Below are 18,781 nucleotides of genomic sequence, written 5' to 3'. Positions count from 1 at the left end.
TGAGTATGTATGTGTGAACCAATGATGATGATTGAAGAATATTTCAAAAAGAAGACAAATACAAATTTAATTACCCTTTGTAGAACCTTAAAAAATCAAAATTCAGACATGTAACGAAAAATCCGAGGAATAATCCCAAACACGGACGCAACGATAGAGCGAAAATCGAATACACGACCCATTGCGCATGCTCACATGAGCAAGCTCAATGCTCGGTTGACCACTCACCATTTCACCGATGAAAGGAAGGGAGGAGAAAAGCAGCTTATTATTGCTATAAACGCTTGCCAATTGGTTTTCTTCGTCATTTGCTTTCGAGCAACGAACGGATAAGCGTCGGACACGACATCACGCATCGCACCAATACGAAGACGACGACGACGAAAGCACCCACATCGACCGGAGGAAAGACTTCTCGCAATAGGCAGCATGACTAGGTCACCGTCATCCGGTCGGCATCGACCTGCACTGGTGTGGTCACCATTTGAAAAACAACCGGCCACCAATTCAAAAACGAGAAGAGTTAAGCACTAAATGACCAACATATTTGTTCCGGCACTAGTGGTCCTACGTCAAGCTTCCGTTCGTGTTCCTAGGCACAGACCTTACAACTTTTGTAAGAATTACTAAACAATAATGCTCAGTGAGTATGTCTCCTGCACATGTGCTGGAAAGTTGCTTCGAAGAGTGCCGGATTAACGAGAAGATACTGTACTATATTTCCAGAAAAAAATATATTCAAATTAAAACAGCAACAAGCCCAACCACTGGGCACATAAATAGGACTGTCAAAATAAAAACACACGTCATCGCTCGCAGAGCTGTCAACAGTTTTGTTGACAGCGTTGATGTTTTTGCTTACGGTTTTATGTGACAAAATGAAGGATAGACTGCTTTTTGCTTTTTTATACGACCATGTTCAAAAAGTACACCCGTTAGAGTAAAGAGTACTGCCCATCTACAACAATGCCGGCAAAGCGAGGACTTTCTTATCATGAAAAAGAAGAACACAACAGGGAATGGTCGATTTGGTACAATTGATGTAAACAGGTGTGGCCCAGTGAATTTGTTGTCTCTTTTGTTCTCGCGCTATTTAAATGCTTGACTAAGTTTGATGTCACACTCCGTCATCCTTTTAAGCAACCGAAGAACGAAAAAGATGACCAATTCACTGGGCGACACCTGTTTACGTTACATTGGATTTTGTTGTGTTCAACACTGGTTTTGACTTTGAGAGAAAGAAAAACCAGATAAGTTCACAATCATCATTCAATCAGTATCAGTGTGCAGTGCAGTGCCAGCGAGCGAATTTATTAAGGGAAAATCAGCCAGCATAGTGTACTTTGGACTCGTTATTTATTGTAAGTTTATTCGTCATTCCGGTGCTGGGTCTAGTCCGGGTAGCCTACTAATACTTTAATCATTCCAGATAAGTAAGCTTGCGCAGGCTCATAAGGTGGCTGATAGCATTTCTGGTTGGTGATATAATACGTCCACTTAGACTAGAAGTAGTACCGAAGCAGGAAGCTAAAAACCAGCAAAAAAAAAATGTCTGAAAATGTTAGCCCCATCAAGTATTTTCTGTCCGGAGGTTTCGGAGGGATCTGTACTGTTTTGGCAGGACACCCTTTGGATACGATAAAGGTGCGCCTGCAAACTATGCCACTGCCTGCACCTGGTCAAGCTCCGCAATTTGCCGGAACGTTAGACTGTGCGAAGAAGACAATCCGAAATGAAGGCTTCAAAGGGCTGTACAAGGGAATGTCGGCTCCGATAGCTGGCGTGGCACCAATCTTTGCCATGAGCTTCTTCGGTTTCGGTGTTGGAAAGAGATTACAGCAAAAGACGCCTAATGAAGAGCTTAACAACACTCAGCTATTTGCAGCGGGAGCTTTCTCCGGTATATTCACGACAACGGTGATGGCCCCGGGAGAGCGAATCAAGTGCCTGCTTCAAATTCAACAGGGAGGCAATGCGCCTCAGAAATACAATGGCATGGTGGACTGTGCTAAGCAGCTGTACGCCGAAGGTGGAATCCGTAGTATTTACAAAGGATCGTTTGCCACACTACTCAGAGACGTCCCTGCTTCGGGAATGTATTTCCTTACATATGAATACGTCAAAAAGGCACTGGCTCCGAAGGATAACGAAAAGGAGGACGCCGGAAAGGGCCTTTTGAGGACTATCTTTGCTGGAGGCATGGCAGGAATTGCCAACTGGGCTATTGGAATGCCAGCTGATGTGCTCAAGTCTCGACTGCAAACGGCTCCGCAGGGAACTTACAAAAACGGTATTCGCGATGTGTTCCGAGAACTGATGAAAAACGAAGGACCGCTGGCACTCTACAAGGGCGTAACTCCGGTGATGTTGCGAGCGTTCCCAGCAAATGCCGCTTGCTTCATTGGATTCGAAATTTTTATGAATTTTTTGAACTTCGTAGCCCCGAACTTGTAGACGGGCAGTGAAAAAGCAGGGATTATCTTATGTTTGTTCTATTTGTCTTGTTTAAGTCTGAAAGATATCGTATTTTTGAATAACTGCGCAAGGTGACGGTCCAATCCAATCTGTTGCCACCTACCTGTTGTTTAACAACACTGGTGAAACCTGGGAGCTAACTGCCTAACATGTTGATACGTTTTGTAGAAAGTTGAAAAAAATATATGACTTTATATGAAACATGTTTGTACGGTTTATTTTATTCTTATCATCGCTCCAGAAATCATCTGATTGCTAATGCGAAACTGTTTCTCTCATCCGAGCATTTTAAACTTGTTTGATCAGCTTGACATGCAATTATTCTATTTAATTTTCTTAGTTAACTATTACCTTTAACATCTAACGAGTTCGTAAATAACATTAGGCACAAACAACGTACCTTTTCTACTTCATCCTCATTACATCCTTCATAACATCAGCCAGATCTTGTACAACCGCACAATCCTCCGCTGGAACGATTTCCAGCTGTCGGTGATGGTCGACCAGATTCATCAGGTTTACTTCGTCCTCGATACAGGAAGCCAACCGGTCATGCAGCTTAATCTCCTCCTCCAACATGGACAGAAAAACACCATCCTGTCGGATTTGCTGTTCCAATTCCTTAACTTTGGTTTGCAGTAATTCGACTTGTTCCGCACTGTAGTCCTTTCGGTGCATCAAATCCGATGGCAGCAGTATGGAATCGGGAATCGTAAAAGTGCTTTTGTAAAGCTGACTTATTTCATCTAGTTTGGGGCCACATTCGACAAACATTTGAAGGCTAGTCGTATAACAATTGGCAAGCATTGCCTTGGCGTCTTTTTCAGGCACTTTGTGCTTTTTGATAAACTCTTTTGAAAATGACAAGAATGTACTCTGGATGACGAACTTCACTAACTGCCGATCTAGGACAAAAGAAATTTAGAGTTCTTGTCTAGAATCAAGATATATTGGTACCACTAACTCTCAGAAATAATGTCATCCGAGCAGAAGTTAAAATGCTGCAATTCGTATTCCACTTTTTCTGTATCCATTTTATCTGATTATAATACGATTTGAACGAAAACGAGAATATGAACGATTTTAATGCAAAAACCGCCACTTCCAACTATTTTCTGCGCTCCCAACAATAGCTACTTTTCAAAGCTCGTGCTGACGGTCTGATAGTAATGGGCGATACTGAACCAAAATATATGAGGACGGATTGCACAAACTATCACGCTATTTCAAAACTCCCCAAATTTGGGTAGAATCCACCCAGATCGTTCAAAACTGAACCTACCCAAAAATGGGTAAACTGTGTTGGGAGTTACAAGTTGACAAATGAACAACATTGACATGAATCCGATCGACGTTGTTAATTAATTATATGATTTGAGTAGTAGCTATACTGAAGATCCGAGAGATGTCGCCCCTTCATTGGTAGGAAAATCATTTTTACAGTATGGAGAATATCAGAAAATCCACGATTTGTGACTAAAACTTGCTTTCACAGAAGGAAACAAATCAACGAGTTTTTACCTTATCACCATAGTAAGGTACTCGTGCAATTTTATTTGCATCTAAAACTGCTCATAATGAGGATAATGAATAAAAACAGAAAATTTTCATGTATTTCTAAATGGTTTCCTACCATTTCCACCCGCATAAACGATAACCATAAGGAGTGCCGAACAAACTATTCGGGTTATTATCCCAACAATATGTGGCACGGTGGCACGATTTGTGGTATCGTTCATGTATGGTGCTCGTTTATTAGGGCATAAATTCGAAAGTGATTGGCCCTCTGGATGTGGATGATGTCAAAAACAACAAAACATGATTAATTTGTCAACTTGTCACTCCCAACATAGTTTACCCATTTTTGGGTACGTTCAGTTTTGAAAGATCTGGATGGATTCTACTCAAATTTGGGTAGTTTTAGAATAGCGTGTACTGAATTAAGTCAAGAGTGAAGGCCCAAACGCAATGTGGGCGGAAGCGGAACGGAAACGGAAAGTTTGACAGTTGTCACAAATGACATTAAGATGCCTAACGGAAGTCGATTTGATTCTAACTAGTTTTCAATCCGACAAGTAGGCTTACTCAGATCGGGTGCCGCTGCCGTTCCGCTTCCGCTGTCATTGCGCTTGGGCCTTGAAACCAACCGGTGGGGGTGGAAACTAAAGGTCAGCGCTCAATGGATAAGTTTTCAGGTTTTTTGACAGTTAGCCTATGCATTATCTGTCAAAAAACCCGGAAACTTATACATTGTGCGCCAGCCTTAGGGTACAGCCAGGGTAGACGCGACACGCGACGCGACTCACGCAAGGAATAATAATAAATAATAAGATTCTTTTGAATCGGTCGCGTCGCGTCGCGAATCGCGTCTACCCTGGCCGTACCCTTAACGATTTTAAATTGACTTCCCTACGTAAGATCTCACTAATACAACCTAGTGAGCTTAGTCGTGTAAAATCGATTTGTTTATTATTTTCAACCACAAAATCAGCTGTCAAAATGTTCGACTTGACAGCGGTTTGCTTTTATTTTCAACCAGTAAAATGCATGTATTAGTGAAACTTCTCACTAATACTAACGGTGGCAGAGAACTCTATTGGCTCACTACTTGACTACACGCTACTTGAAAACTACCCAAAGTTGAGTAGAGTCTACCCATTTCGGCCAATACTGAACCTACCCAAAATATGTAAACATATATTTACCCAAATCTGGGTAAGCGTACGTGCTACATAAAGTGGGTAACGGTTACTCAGATGTTGACATTTGATAACTGGGAAAACGTTACCCATTTAATAGAAATTTGTTGATATGACCACTGCAGCAGCTCTATCAAATATAACCTCACGCGATTCTAGCTCGTCTAGCCTGCTAATGATTGTCGACAAAATGTATCCAACATTTTACGATCGCATATGGCCGCCACAATCTGGCTGAGTTTCTGGTAGGGAACATAATATTTGAAGTGTAAACGATTAAATTTGAACGTTTATCAGTCAAACGACACAACCTAAACGTCAATTCATATGTTCCCTACCAAAAACTCACTGATTTTAAATAAGTTTTATAAATTAAGAACAACAACAAATATTTGTCATCGAGAAAAGCGGAACAGAATATCTGGATAACCTAAGTAGAATTATAAGAAAGATTAATGTTCAGAAACTAACAATATACACTGCTGCCCTGGTATGAGTGCTCATTGCAAGACATTCTATATTACATCCGGAGAACTTCGAGATTAGGGCGTAATTGCGTTTGTAAACAAACACTTCAATCGCCGATTTCTCGCGAATTAAACCTCAATCTCACAAACTAACAACACAAACAGATAGAGGAATGGTTCCTCTATCTTTTCGTATAGTTTGTTCGTGAGATTGTCCTTTAATTCGCGAGAAATCGGTGATTTAAGTGTTTGTTTACAAACGCAATTACGCCCTAATCTCGAAGTTCTCCGGACATGATATCAAGCTATCCCATTGAAGAAAACTGTTAAACTGCTGGAGGTTGTCATTGACCGGTCGCTGAGTTTTGACCAGCACCTTCAAGGGGTCAAGGCCAGCTGTCGCAGCAGGATCAACCTCATCCGCACAATCTCCCGTCTTCATCGGTCCAACAACAATCAAGAAAATCTTTCAAACCGAAGATATAACTTTCATTTTGAAAATTTTCCCAGTTAAAACTACGAAATTTGGGAAACTTTCATTTTGAAAATGCATTATTTTTATAGCAACAATTTTTGTTTTTTGTGTGAGACAGCTGGCTGATGTATGGACTGGAGCTGACCTGCATCGCTTCCCAAAAGGCAATACAAATACTCGCTCCGGTGTATAATAGCTACAAGCGCATCATCTCTGGTCTCCTACCCTCGACGCCAGCCGATGCCAGCTGTGTCGAAGCCGGCACTCTCCCTTTCCGGTACCGCATCTACGCAGCCATTGCCAACAAAGCCACTGCATTTTCAGCAAATACCGCCGGAAACGACAGAATCTGCCTCCTCCGCGAGGGGGACAGAGTTATCTGTACAATCGCCAACGCAGAGCTCCCCCCAGTGGCCAAGATTCACTGGTATGGAGATAAGAGTTGGCAATCTCCCGCACCAAACATCGACAGCCGGATAAAGGAGAAGTTCAGAGCCGGGGACAATACCGTAGCGCTAAGGAGATCGGTAGCAGAGCTGACCGGATTGTACCCAAACTACATGCATCGTTACACGGATGGGTCAAGATCTAGAAGTGGAGTCGGAATGGGAATCGCCAGTGACATTTCCCCAACGAGTAGAAGTCTGCCAAAACAATGTTCGGTGTTCTCGGCAGAAGCAGCGGCTATTCTTTATGCCGTCACGGTTCCTGCGGATCGTCCAATCCTGATCCCAGTCCACCCTTGGATCCAGGACATCTTGAAGGTTGCGCCACCAAACACTACATACGCATGGATTCCCGGACACTGCGGGATCCCAGGGAACATCGAGGCGGACAACCTAGCCGGGTCAGGCCCATCGGGTTCTCGGTACTCGCACAAGGTACCGTTGCAGGACGTGAAGAGATGAATCACTTGTACAGTGCGGACAGCGTGGGCAACGGAATGGTCCAGTGCCAGACTTCCATTTATTAGAAAAATTAAAGGTGACATCGGAAAGTGGACGGACCTTGCAAACCTGCGATATCAGAGGAATTTTTCCAGACTCCGGACAGGACACTCCCTAATCTCACAAGATTTCAGCGGAGGACCCTTCAGGACCCTGTGAATTCTGCCATATTCCTTCGACGGTGGAGCACGTGTTATGCGTATGTCCACAATTCGAGCACCTTCGTTGCCTCCACGGTCTGCCTGCCAGCGTACGGGACACGCTAGCAGACGTGCCCTCGCCTCAAGCAGCTGTACTGCGCTTTTTGAAGGCGGCGAAGCTTTTTGCTATTACATCATTATTTCATACAAAAATTACATTGATCGATATTACATTTTTTTCTGTGTAATCTAATTCCCCGTACAGACTGCCAACTGCTGAGCCAAAAAGTGGAGCACGTTTCTTCGGGACCTTCCAGTCTTAGAATTACCTCTATGGTACCAGAGTTGAGCCAAAAAGTTGAGCACGTTTCTTCGGGACTTTCTAAGTAGTCTTATACCATAGAGGTAACTCTAAGACCACTGGGTCCCGAAGAAAATCATTATTATTTTTGGCTCACTCAGTACCAGAACAACGGTCCCAAGCAGTCCCAAGCTATTTCACTCACCCCTGCATGTTCTGCATGAATCCACACACGCCTGATGTTATCTGTCAAACTTTCATAGCGAATCAAAACAAACATAGTGTAGTAATAGAATTTCAACAAGAATAGGGTACGTTAATCGTTTGCTTGGGACCAATAGGCTACTAAAGTGGTGAGCCAATTTAAAATCGTTAGTTTCGTATTGATTGTTGCTTATACCCCGTACAGACTATGGCTTTTATGATTATTATTATTTATCTTTATTAGGGAGGCTTTCAGCCTTGGGCTGGTTCGCCTCCAAGGCTTTTATCATGTAACATAGGTTGTCTTGCAATGAGCACTCATACATCTATATAGTATTACATGATATCGGCTATAGTCTGAACGTACTATTAGAGTTACCTCTATGCAAATACCATAGAGGTAACTCTAAGACTACTTAGTATACACTAATACAATTCCACACATTTTTATTGGCGAATTTCCATGTAAAATTCCACATGATTTTCATGTGACCACACATAAACAGAATCCACATAGAACCACATATGACATTTATGAGTCAAATGAATAGTATTTGTGGTTACACATGGCTTTTATGTGTACACATATTAAAGTATGAGTCCGACACATATTTGTTGATCACATTGCAAAAATTCATGTGTGGGACACATAAAAACAATCTTTGAAATTTTATCAGTGAGGTCCCGAAGAAACGTGCTCAACTTTTTGGCTCAGTTCTGGTACAATCGGTCCCAAGCTAATCGATGCACCCCTCGAAACATACGAAAATCCACGAACCCCTCAATTTATCTGTCAAACTTTCTTAGTGAATCCTGGTTGCAGAAGTTTGGATGTAATATTCAACAACTTTTTTTTCTGTGTAGAGTGCTTTACTAATTTCCCCGTGGTGCACCCAATATTTTTTTCACAGGGAACAAACTCGTCTAAAGCCCACACCAAATGCGACATTTTTAGACGAGTCCGAGCGAACTGACAAACCTGTCAAGCATATTTTTCGATCACCCGCACACAAACATAGCGCAGAACAGCCATCAGTTTTCAGAAAAGAAGAAAACACGAGTGTGAAAAAAGCGACGAGAAGCGGATGGCGAATTTCTCTGTGGATCTCCCGTCGTCTGGATAAAATTGGACTTTCTTGTGCAAAATTGTGACTAAATTGGTGTAAATTATAGTGTAATCGTAAGTTTGTGCGATCGGCGATAAATTGTGTATGTAATTCGGTGTTTTTTGGTGCTTTTTAGTGGTGAAATTGGACTCGAAAAAATCGGATCGTCGCGACCCAACAAAAGACGGGGAGAAGTTTTTTTTCCCCGGTCCACTTGCGCCACTGCTACTCTGCCTCTTGTCCGCCAACAACGTACTCCCCTTATTCTGCTTTTCATTATTATTTTGGCTGGTTGATTCAACGACGGAGGGTAGTAGTTGTGTTTTGTGTATGTGTGGAACGTTGTGCGCGCGGTACGGTTGCGGCTGGCTGCGGAATCGGGACGTGACAAGAAGACGGGTGTTGGTAGCGCTCCAGTAACTCGCTGCGGGGCCAGAAAGAAGCAAGCTGAAGGAAATTTCGCTAGCCAACAGCTACCTAGAGCTAGAGGTGTAGTAGCAAACAGCAAGTCGGGCCGAGCATTTTCCGGAAGATTTTCAGGTGCAAGTCGTCGGTCGGAAATTGGCATTGCTCAATCAGCGGAGAGGCCGCTTCGGTTTCGGTTTTGTGGAAGCTACATCGATGATGGCAGTGAAATTTTTTCGGTGATTACATTTTGTGCAACTGGAAAGTGGCGAGTGCAGGAAAGAGGTTGAAACTCAGGAAAGTAGTCAGTGAATAAATTTGATCGAACGAAACGAGCGAAAATTGGTGCAAAATCAAATGTATGAGAATAAAAAAAAAGAATACTGCTGTCGGTTCTCCTGGTCTTGTGTTTTAGCAGCAAACGAAGAAAACGAGGAATGCACAGTGAAGAGGCCTTTCGAAGAAACGAAGCAAAATACCTACATAAATTTTCAACTGAAGTGGATGGTTTATGTTATTAGGAGGTTCTTGGCTCCGTCGAAGCGAGAAGAAAACAAGAAGAAAGCCAGCAGCCAGTACGGAGTGGATTGATTTTTCTTTTTTTTTTTCGTTTCATTCAATTTTCAGTTTGCCCGTGGTGCGCGTGTTTCGGTGTACAATATGCCCCCTATTAGTATGCTGGCTGGCTGGTTTGGCAATATTATTTCCTCGCGGAGATAGCGCCGAGTGTTTGATTACGAAATTTTTCCCAGAGTGAAGAAGAATGTGTTTTGTCCGACGAGCAAGCAGCTTCATATTAGTTTACGACTTTGCAGACAAAATAATAACAAATCTAGACGGGCGTTTGTTACCAAAGCGGAAATCCGGGCGGATCGATGTGGTTCTCTGGTTCCAAAGAGAATAGCGAGCAGGGTTGATTGCAAGACTTATGGACTTAAGGATATGTAGAAATGCTTTTATTTTTCTTCGAAATAACAGCATTAACAGGTATCTTTCAAAACTGGATCATAATATCCTTTACAAGAGGTAATTACAGGACAATATGGTGTAACATGCTTCGTGGTATTTCACAAAAAAAAAAACAAACTTTGAGGAAATAGAAGAGTAGCATTTTGGGTTTCAATAGTCTTTATATTGTGAAATCAGTCATTTTTGAACCCAAAAAATTTAGAAATCTTCCATTCATCTTTTTATGCAAGTTCTTAACGGAGGATTTGCTCTTCGATTGTGCTACATTTTCAAGTCCCGGAGTCTTACAAGTTGTGTATATTTATCACTTCTAATCAAATTGTTTAAAAAGCCCTAAATTTAAAAAAATCTGATGTCTAGGATCTCGAAGTTTGAGCCCCAGAATTATGAAATATATTCTTAGCCTTAAAAGTATTTAAATTTGCATATGTGTAGCATGTTTAAGAACTTTACTCGTCCTAGATTTTTTAAAAACACCAATTGGGTTCTTTAGGGGTATTGAGGTAATTTCATGTTTGGTCTTCTTTTTGTTCGTTGTTTACACGTGAAATATTAATCGGATGCATTTCAAATAAATCGGGCGCGACTAGATACTACAGAATCAATACAATACGTTTGACTTATTAAAACAATATAATTCGTAGTTCTGGCGCTAGGCGTAACAACCAGATGCATCATAGAGTTGAAAGTTGGAAATACGCCATGTAAGAAGAAACGTTTTTGATGATTTGAAGTGCTATTTTCTTCTAATTTTTCGTGTTTATCGATTAGTTTGTGAGCTGTGCTCTCTATTTGTGGCAAAATATGGTTTGTTTACATTTTGGCTCTTACGCCCCTTTCTAATGTAAGTCTAGATATAATCCTAATAAATCTAGTTTTCTTCATAATTCCACGGCATATCACCAGTGTTGGGTGATAACAACATGTAAGACATTATCAGGTCGTGTGATGTTTTCATCTCAATTTCAAGGGCAAAAAAACTTTTTCTTAGTTTTAAGTGATACATGATGATAGATTAGACTAGTAAGTATGAAATAGTAAGTTGTGAAATGGGATCAACTTTTAGGTCATCAAATTAGGACGGATTTTGGAATTTCACCCTTTTCAAATGTTAGTCGAGATTTAATATACAAGCTATAACCAGAACGTACAATCCTTGACCGTTCTGGCTGATTCCGTTAGCGCCGCACCATACAATTGGTTTCTCTATCCACATATCTTGTGGATAGATGAAAGAGAGAGCTTATAGCGAATTTCTTTATTATTCAGTTCCAACCTGGATCGGGTATCAAGATCGGCTCTGATTGCTTTCCGACAAACGTCAGTTCGATCGTTTGTTTTTAAAACCTACCTCAGGTTGATGTTCGAACTGACAAAAAGTTCGGTTTCACACTGTTAGAAAGAGCAAACAAACCCATTCGGTTACTCACGGAGACGCGACTCACACCCAGGGTTGCCAAGTGTTTTTTCGAAAAATCTGGCAATTGTAGAATAAAAAGTCTGGATTTGTCTGGATGTTCTTGATAAAGAGTTTTTGCCTAGTTTTTCAAGATGTTCACATTTATTTTTAAGAGAACATAATTATAAGGTAATATATAGATACTCTTAAACATACTTTGAATTCATATATTTAAATTTGATGGTCGAGGAAATATGCACCAAGCCATTATCATTGGTGTTAAGGTTAACATGTTTATTTGTAACCAGAATTCCATGCATTCTCGAAATTTTTTGTCTGTTTCGAGATTTCGAGAAGCCACTTAGTGCCTTAGTGAGGATGTCCGGCAAAATTTTCTCGTGCACGCGCTGTTCCTTCGACTCCATTATCAAAACTACACGCAGAAACTCACGCAGTGTTAACACCGAGGCCATCTTAACCAAAATCTCATTAAAATTAACCCAAAGGGTATCTGAGTGTGATATATTTGCTCTCTGTGAAACATGGCTTTCTTCCGATAAAGAACAAAACTTCCACGATTTTAACATTATACGCCTGGATAGAGACGATTCTTATGGAGGAGTACTCTTAGGGATCAAAAAGTGCTACTCTTTCTACAAAATTTTCCTTCCTGCTCTATCAGGCGTCGAAATCGTCGTTTGCCAAATAAATGTGAAGAACAAAAACCTTTGCATAGCTTCAGTTTATGTTCCACCGAGAACCTCCATTAGCCGTAGTCAACTCTGGACTCTAGTTTCGATTCTTCCATCCCCAGTATTAATTATGGGTGATATGAACTCCCATAGTACGGGGATTATGACAATAGAGCGTTTTTTTTTGCGATTTATGTGACGATTTCAATTTGACTATTTTGAACACTAGTGAAGCGAAACGTATAGCAAAACCTCCAGCTCGAGAAAGCCGACCCGACCTAGCTTTGTGTTCAAGATCGCTATCATTGGATTGTCTGTGGAAGGTTATCAATGATCCCCATGGTAGCGATCATTTACCAATCATCATTTCAATTAAGTGTGGCCTGCAGAACCATCTCGAGTTCCATAACATAGTTCTCCAAGCTCAAAACAGTTCCTAGAACTTCCGAGAAGTTGATTGAACTAAAAGTAATCCTACAAAATTCATGGGAGCTTTCCAAACTTCAGGGAATTTCCAAGAAATTAAGGAAAGACCCACAAACTTTTGGAAAACCCTTTGATATTTAAAGCCTTCAGTTATATATTCATATATAATTCAGTTAAGTCCTTCAAACTTCACGGAAGTTCTCAGATCTTCGAGAAAGTTCTTCGAACTTGAAGGAAGTCTTACGAACTTCTGAGAATTTCTACGAACTTCGTGGTACTTCTACGATATTTAAGAAATTCCTATGAATTTCAAAAAACTCTGAACTTCAGGGAAGTCCTAAGATCTTAAAAAAAGTCCTTCGAACTTCGGGAAAGTCCCATGAAATTCAGGCAATACAAACTTCAATGAACCCTTCAGGAAAGACCTTAACGCTTCAGGGAAGTTTTACGAACTTTAGGGAGTTTCTGTGAACTTCAGCAGTCAGTCTTTTTAATAATAAGATTTATTAAACCAGTGTTGTTTATGAAATATTTTAATCATATGATTTTGAAATCATGTTGTAATCAAAATTACGCTAAATAAGATCCTTAATCGTTGACAATTTGCGGAAAATTTAAACAAAATGGAAATCCGTAAAATTGTTAGAAGTAAAGGTTTGTTTAAAGAGTCCTCATCCATATCACACTTCGCAATTTTTCAATAACAAAGTTAAAAAAAAATCGCAGTTTCAAAAACAGAAATCTCAAGATTTAGGGGCTTATAGATCTCTAAATTTCAGACATTAGATAGGGCTCCACGCTAGTCCGTCGTATATCAGCTTTTCTTCGTCATACACTCCTAAAATCGCTCATTTTACGGGTTATCGCAAATGTTTCAGTGCAAATCGTAATTAATCTTGTAAGCAAAGATGTTTTTGCCAAAACATGAGTGAAAACGCTTTGCTATTATAGCTTTAGCACATAGAACGGAAATGGGCGCCATGATACGACGAAGTAGCGCGGCTCCCTACTAGCTTCTTTGCAGCAAACAATCAGCTAAAGATTTCTCGGGCATTCACAAGAACCTTAATACCTATTTATTTTGGTTTGTGATTCCGCATTGCGCGAAGATTCAATTTTTTATTAAAAATTGATTTTTAAACACATGCTTTTTAAAACCAGGAAATTTTTAAATCATTGACCAGGAAAACTAGGAAAAAACCAGGAATTTCAAAATGGAAATTAACTTGCCACCCTGTACTTAGCAAAATTGCGGAAACTTAAGGACTTCTCTGAAAAAGTTTAGAGAAGTTGAAAACATTAATGAGAAAAGTATTGCGAGTATCAGGTTAGTTTCTCAAACTACAAAAAAACTTCACGGCAGACTTCAGGAATATATTGGGAACTTTCAAGCTGTTCTGAAGACCTCATAATAGTTCATTACATATTCAACGGAGATTTCTCATGAAAATTCGCTTGAAGTTCTCCTAATATTACGCTCGAATTCTTCCGTAACTCTCATGGAATTATTTCAGAAATTCACTTGGAACGCTTCTCTGAATTCTCTGAAAAAAATATCTCAAGAATATAGTTAGAATACTTCTCGCAATTCCATTGAAATATTCCTCAAAATGTCGTTGAAACTATCCTCTTTTCAATTTTCCTAGGAATTACCTTGAAATTCTCTTCAGTGAGAAATCTCATGGAAAGATTCTCAGATTTGTCATTGAATTCATTTCAGATTTCCATTTTAAGCTCACTCCTTTCCTTAGAATTCTACTAACATTGAAAGTCTCTTAAGAATTCATTTTCATTTCTCTTCACAAATTCCTTAGATTTCTCCCCTTAATTTGTTCGGCAATCCCTCCTGGAATTATTCTCCAATTTTCTTTGAAGATCTTCTGGAATTATGCTCAGATTTAATTGTAATCCTCCTTTTAGCATCCCCTTCACCACCTAAGTATCCGCCAAAAAATACGAGGACTTATGCTCCGATTTCGTTGTCTTTCACAAACTTCATGTAATTATCCACAGAATGCCCCTGGAATTTTCCTCTGAAGTTCAGAAAAGGAGACATTCCTATGAATTTTCATTAAAATTTACTTCGAATTCTATTCTGGGGTTTCTTGAAAATCTGTTCAAAACTCTCTCAGGCTTCACATGAAATCTAAAATTCGTTAGAATTACCATGAAAGCAGATTGAACTTGATATTTTTTCTCATAAAGGAGCTATAAAGTTCAATGTGTGAATGAAAATAACTAGGATTATTGAATGAAATATCTTTAGTAGATAATTTTAAAATTTCCTTAGTAATGATTAGATTCCCTGAGACTTCCAGGTATTCTCAGAAGAAATAAAATTCCCTAAGAATTTACGGTTTTTCAGGTTAAGTCATAAACTTTCTATTGAATCTTTCGTTTTAAAGGTTCCTATCGTACATAAAGGGCGAACACGAAATTAGTGCGACACATTCAACAGGGCATAACTTTTTTACCATTGGGTAAAAATCAACCAAATTTTGCACACTTTCTCATTGATGTGTATTGTGTACATGCTGTCAAACTCGAAGTCGTGTTTTTCGATTCAACGAAAATGGAGGTGAACCAACGCGAGTTGAGAGAACAAATTCTTTCCAAACACCTGGAATTTCCTGACCTGTCAGTTGGGAAAAATTTTGAACATTCACCATTCAACCGTCTCCAGAGTGTTGAAGCGGTTCCAGGAGCGGTTGACGTTGGACCACGGCAAAGGAGCTGGAAGAAAACCGGGACCGGAGAACAAAAAGACGGAAGGAAAGGTGAAGCGGATGATTAAAGCAAATCCCAACGTCTCAAGCCGTGATTTGGCTAAAAAGATCGGCATGTCGCAGAGCTACGTCCAGAATGCTTAATTTGGGTATTGTTTATTGTTGCCATACATCAACAGGCTGGCTGTAGCCCAAATGATGTTAATAATACTAATCATAATACTAATAATAGTAAAATTACATGTCAAATAATCACAGAAAGAAAAACAAAGCAACATGGTCAGAATGTAAAAAAAAAAAAACATAAATGGAAATACACTAATTTTCTCTGCGGCCGGCGAAAACAGATGAGAATCTCCGACGAAGCGCATCACGTGTGAGGTGAAAGTCGAATACAGATGCGACTCTGTTGAACACACGCTGTAGTCCGCAAATCGCACCATATGCCCCGTAGTTCGTGCGACGCAGTGGCAGTCTCAGCATGAGGTTGTTACGGAGTGGTCGGGGTTGCACGTTTAGGTCAATTTGCCTTAGGATAGCCTCACAATCTTTTCGTCCCTGTAGAGTGTCGGCGAAAATCAAAGCTCTGTTGGTGTCCCTTCTAATCCGGAGAGGTTCAAGGTTTATCAGTTGGCAGCGACTCTCGTAGCTGGGCAGCCGAAGCGGATCTCTCCAGGGCAGTCTACGAAGCGCAAAACGAAGAAAGCGACGTTGAACAGATTCGATTCTCTCGGCACCATTGTTGTAATTCGGATTCCAAACCGCAGAACAATACTCAAGCGTCGATCGTACGAGGGAGCAGTAAAGAGATTTTAAGCAGTAGATATCTGTGAAATTCTTAGCTATCCTGAAGATGAATCCTAAAGTCCTAGACGACTTATTGATGACATAAGAAATGTGTTGCCTGAATGTTAGCTGTGAATCCAACACCACACCCAGGTCTTTCACCTGATTCACGCGTTCGAGTGTCGTTCCAAGCAGGTCATATCATAGCTGAATACAATCGGTTGCTTTTTTCTTGAGAATGTTATGGCAGAGCACTTTGCTGGGTTCACTACCATTCGATTTAAAGTACACCAACTGGCGAAGACATTAAGCTGATGTTGAAGATTGTGGCAGTCAGCGATCGAGCAAATTCGTAAAAATATTTTGAGGTCGTCTGCATATGCTAATCGAGGTCCTTCGATAACCAGGTTCACGTCGTTGAAGTAGAGTAGAAAAATCAACGGTCCCAGATGGCTTCCCTGCGGTATACCTGATGTGGCAAAGAAGTTAGCTGATTTGCAATCTCCTATAGCAACCATAAGTTGGCGACCAGTAAGATACGAACGGAACCAACTCAAGAGATTACCGCTCACCCCAAGCCTGTCGAGTTTAGCAATCGCAATGTCATGATTCAACTTATCGAATGCCGCGGATAGATCGGTATATATAACGTCCGTCTGTACCCGTTCAGTCATACTATCGGTAATGTAGGATGTGAGGCATAGCAGATTGGTGGTTGTAGAGCGACCGCCAGTAAACCCGTGTTGAGCAGCACTCATATACTGCTTGCTGTGAGAGAGCAACGGTTCCATAATAACAAGCTCGAATAGTTTCGAAACAGCACTCAGCGATGTAATTCCACGATAGTTATCCACGGCTCGTTTGCTTCCCTTTTTGTGGACAGGAAAAATGTGTGCACATTTCCAGAAGGATTGAAATATACCACTGGAGAGAGACATCCGGAATAGACGGTGAAGTGGAGTTAACAAGCAAGCAATATGTTTCTTCAAAAACACGGACGGAACTCCATCGGGTCCAGGGTTGAAGGACGATTTGAGCTGCGTTGCAGCGTTAGAAATCATCTAAACGTTGACATCAATTGCACTCAGCGTTTGACCATATAGTGGGATGTTGCTGGCTGCGAGGGAAACATGGTCGTCACTTAGTCTCTCATCAGTGAACACACTGGCAAAATTGACAGAAAAAAGGCGACAAATATCCTGCGGAGTGGAAGCGACTTCACTGTTCAATTCCATTGACGATGGAAGGCCAGATTCTCTGCGTTGCTCGTTCACGTAGTTCCAGAAGGATTTCGGAATGCAAAGAAGAGAGCTGGACTACATACATACAAGGTACAGAACTTCCCAAACCGCGATGAGCGGCAACAATCGACGGCTAAAACTCGGGCACGGAAGCTCTACGAGAAGATGCTGACAAAATATGGTTGCTGTGTGATGGACGACGAAACGTATATAAAAGCCGATTTTAAGCAAATTCCGGGGTTGGAGTTTTTCACCGGCAAGAGCAAGTTCGATGTGGACGACAAATTTAAGAAGAAGAAAATGTCGAAGTTCGCCTCCAAATATCTCATTTGGCAGGCCATCTGCTCTTGCGGACTGAGGAGTGAGCCTTTCGTGACAAAGGGCACAGTAAATGGCGAGATCTACAAATCTGAGTGCCTCGAGAAGCGCCTTTTGCCGTTCTTGCAGCAGCACGACGAAGCTCCGCTATTTTGGCCATATTTGGCATCATGCCACTATTCTAAAAGTGTCCTGGAGTGGTATGAGGCCAATTCTGCCCATTTTGTTCCAAAGGACATGAATCCGCCAAACTGTCCGGAGCTGCGCCCGGTGGAGCAGTACTGGGCAATAATGAAGCGGGAACATCGGAAGAGCAAGAAGACAGTCAAAGACGAGAAGGACATGTTAAGAAAATGGAATAAAAACTGAGAAACTGGTACCGGATGACACTGTAAAGACTTTGATGGAGGGCATCAAGCGAAAATGCGTTCAATTTTACACTCAAGGCTCCATCGATTAACTTTTCTTTTGAATTTTGAAGTAAATATATGTATAAAACTACCCTAAAATTTTGGTTTGATTCTAAACATTATAAGAAAATTGGCATTCGGTGTCGCAATAATTTCGTGTTCGCCCTTTATTTAAGTGTTTATGAGATTCTAATTGAATAAGTCTAAAACATCAAACATGTATTTGGTATGCCATCAGAACGACTATTTTTTTTTTCTTTATTAACGAGACTTTCAGCCTTAGGCTGGTTCATCTCTACTCAGAACGACTAATTTTCTTCCCACCAGCTACCAGCCCTACAATATGCTAACCGGCTGTCATATATGGCTGTCAAAAATTATAAATATGCCAAATGAAAGCCCTGATTTTTCCCTTTCGAATGGTATGCAAACATTGGGATCATAGGATTAGGATTTATTGATTTAAATCATTCAACAATTTGCAACAAATTATCTTTTTTATAAACTGATTGAGCCCCTATTCAACATACTGTAGAATGATTTTTCTATGTTCATAACTAGAGCTTTCGAATAAGCCTCGAACAAAAAGTGAGCG

General features: G+C 40.7%; 4 protein-coding genes across 6 annotated transcripts in view; 2 read left to right on the top strand and 2 right to left on the bottom strand.

Moving 5' to 3' along the window:
• app (Palmitoyltransferase app) overlaps positions 1-18,781 on the bottom strand; it is a 183,861-nt gene that overhangs the window by 81,807 nt on the left and 83,273 nt on the right. The gene's annotated exons all lie outside the window — the stretch shown is intronic.
• colt (carnitine/acylcarnitine carrier protein colt, mitochondrial) lies at positions 1,253-2,676 on the top strand. Its single transcript, XM_065229712.1, has 2 exons — positions 1,253-1,361; positions 1,430-2,676. The coding sequence occupies exon 2, from the start codon at positions 1,549-1,551 to the stop codon at positions 2,452-2,454; it is 906 nt and encodes a 301-aa protein (XP_065085784.1). The 5' UTR covers positions 1,253-1,361; positions 1,430-1,548; the 3' UTR covers positions 2,455-2,676.
• On the bottom strand, positions 2,750-3,605 carry LOC135707814 (uncharacterized). The gene is made up of 2 exons (XM_065229713.1): positions 3,440-3,605; positions 2,750-3,380 (listed from the first exon to the last, which is right to left on the bottom strand). Exons 1-2 carry the CDS (start codon positions 3,507-3,509, stop codon positions 2,881-2,883), a joined length of 570 nt encoding a protein of 189 aa, XP_065085785.1. The 5' UTR covers positions 3,510-3,605; the 3' UTR covers positions 2,750-2,880.
• trio overlaps positions 8,757-18,781 on the top strand; it is a 262,794-nt gene continuing 252,769 nt past the window's right edge. For 2 of the 3 annotated variants that reach the window (XM_065229671.1, XM_065229670.1), the window contains exon 1: positions 8,757-8,888. The gene's annotated coding sequence lies outside the window, so the exon portion shown is untranslated. Of the gene's footprint in view, positions 8,918-18,781 lie in introns of all 3 variants that reach the window. The other variant, XM_065229669.1, reaches the window with a different exon arrangement.

Source organism: Ochlerotatus camptorhynchus, unplaced genomic scaffold (genome assembly GCF_037179485.1).
Source record: "Ochlerotatus camptorhynchus isolate MF236.1 unplaced genomic scaffold, CSIRO-AGI_Acam_v1.1 ptg000319l, whole genome shotgun sequence".
Classification (NCBI taxonomy): Eukaryota; Metazoa; Arthropoda; class Insecta; order Diptera; family Culicidae; genus Ochlerotatus; species Ochlerotatus camptorhynchus.
This window is presented reverse-complemented; position numbering and strand designations above follow the sequence as displayed.

What these genes read in the sequence shown, in the direction of transcription:
- LOC135707814 (XM_065229713.1), bottom strand. Translation starts at nt 3,509, where the DNA reads ATGGATACAGAAAAAGTGGAATACGAATTGCAGCATTTTAACTTCTGC. An exon ending in GGATGACATTATTTCTGAGA is followed by an intron (nt 3,381 to 3,439) that starts GTTAGTGGTACC and finishes CTTTTGTCCTAG; the next exon opens with ATCGGCAGTTAGTGAAGTTC.
- colt (XM_065229712.1), top strand. Translation starts at nt 1,549, where the DNA reads ATGTCTGAAAATGTTAGCCCCATCAAGTATTTTCTGTCCGGAGGTTTC.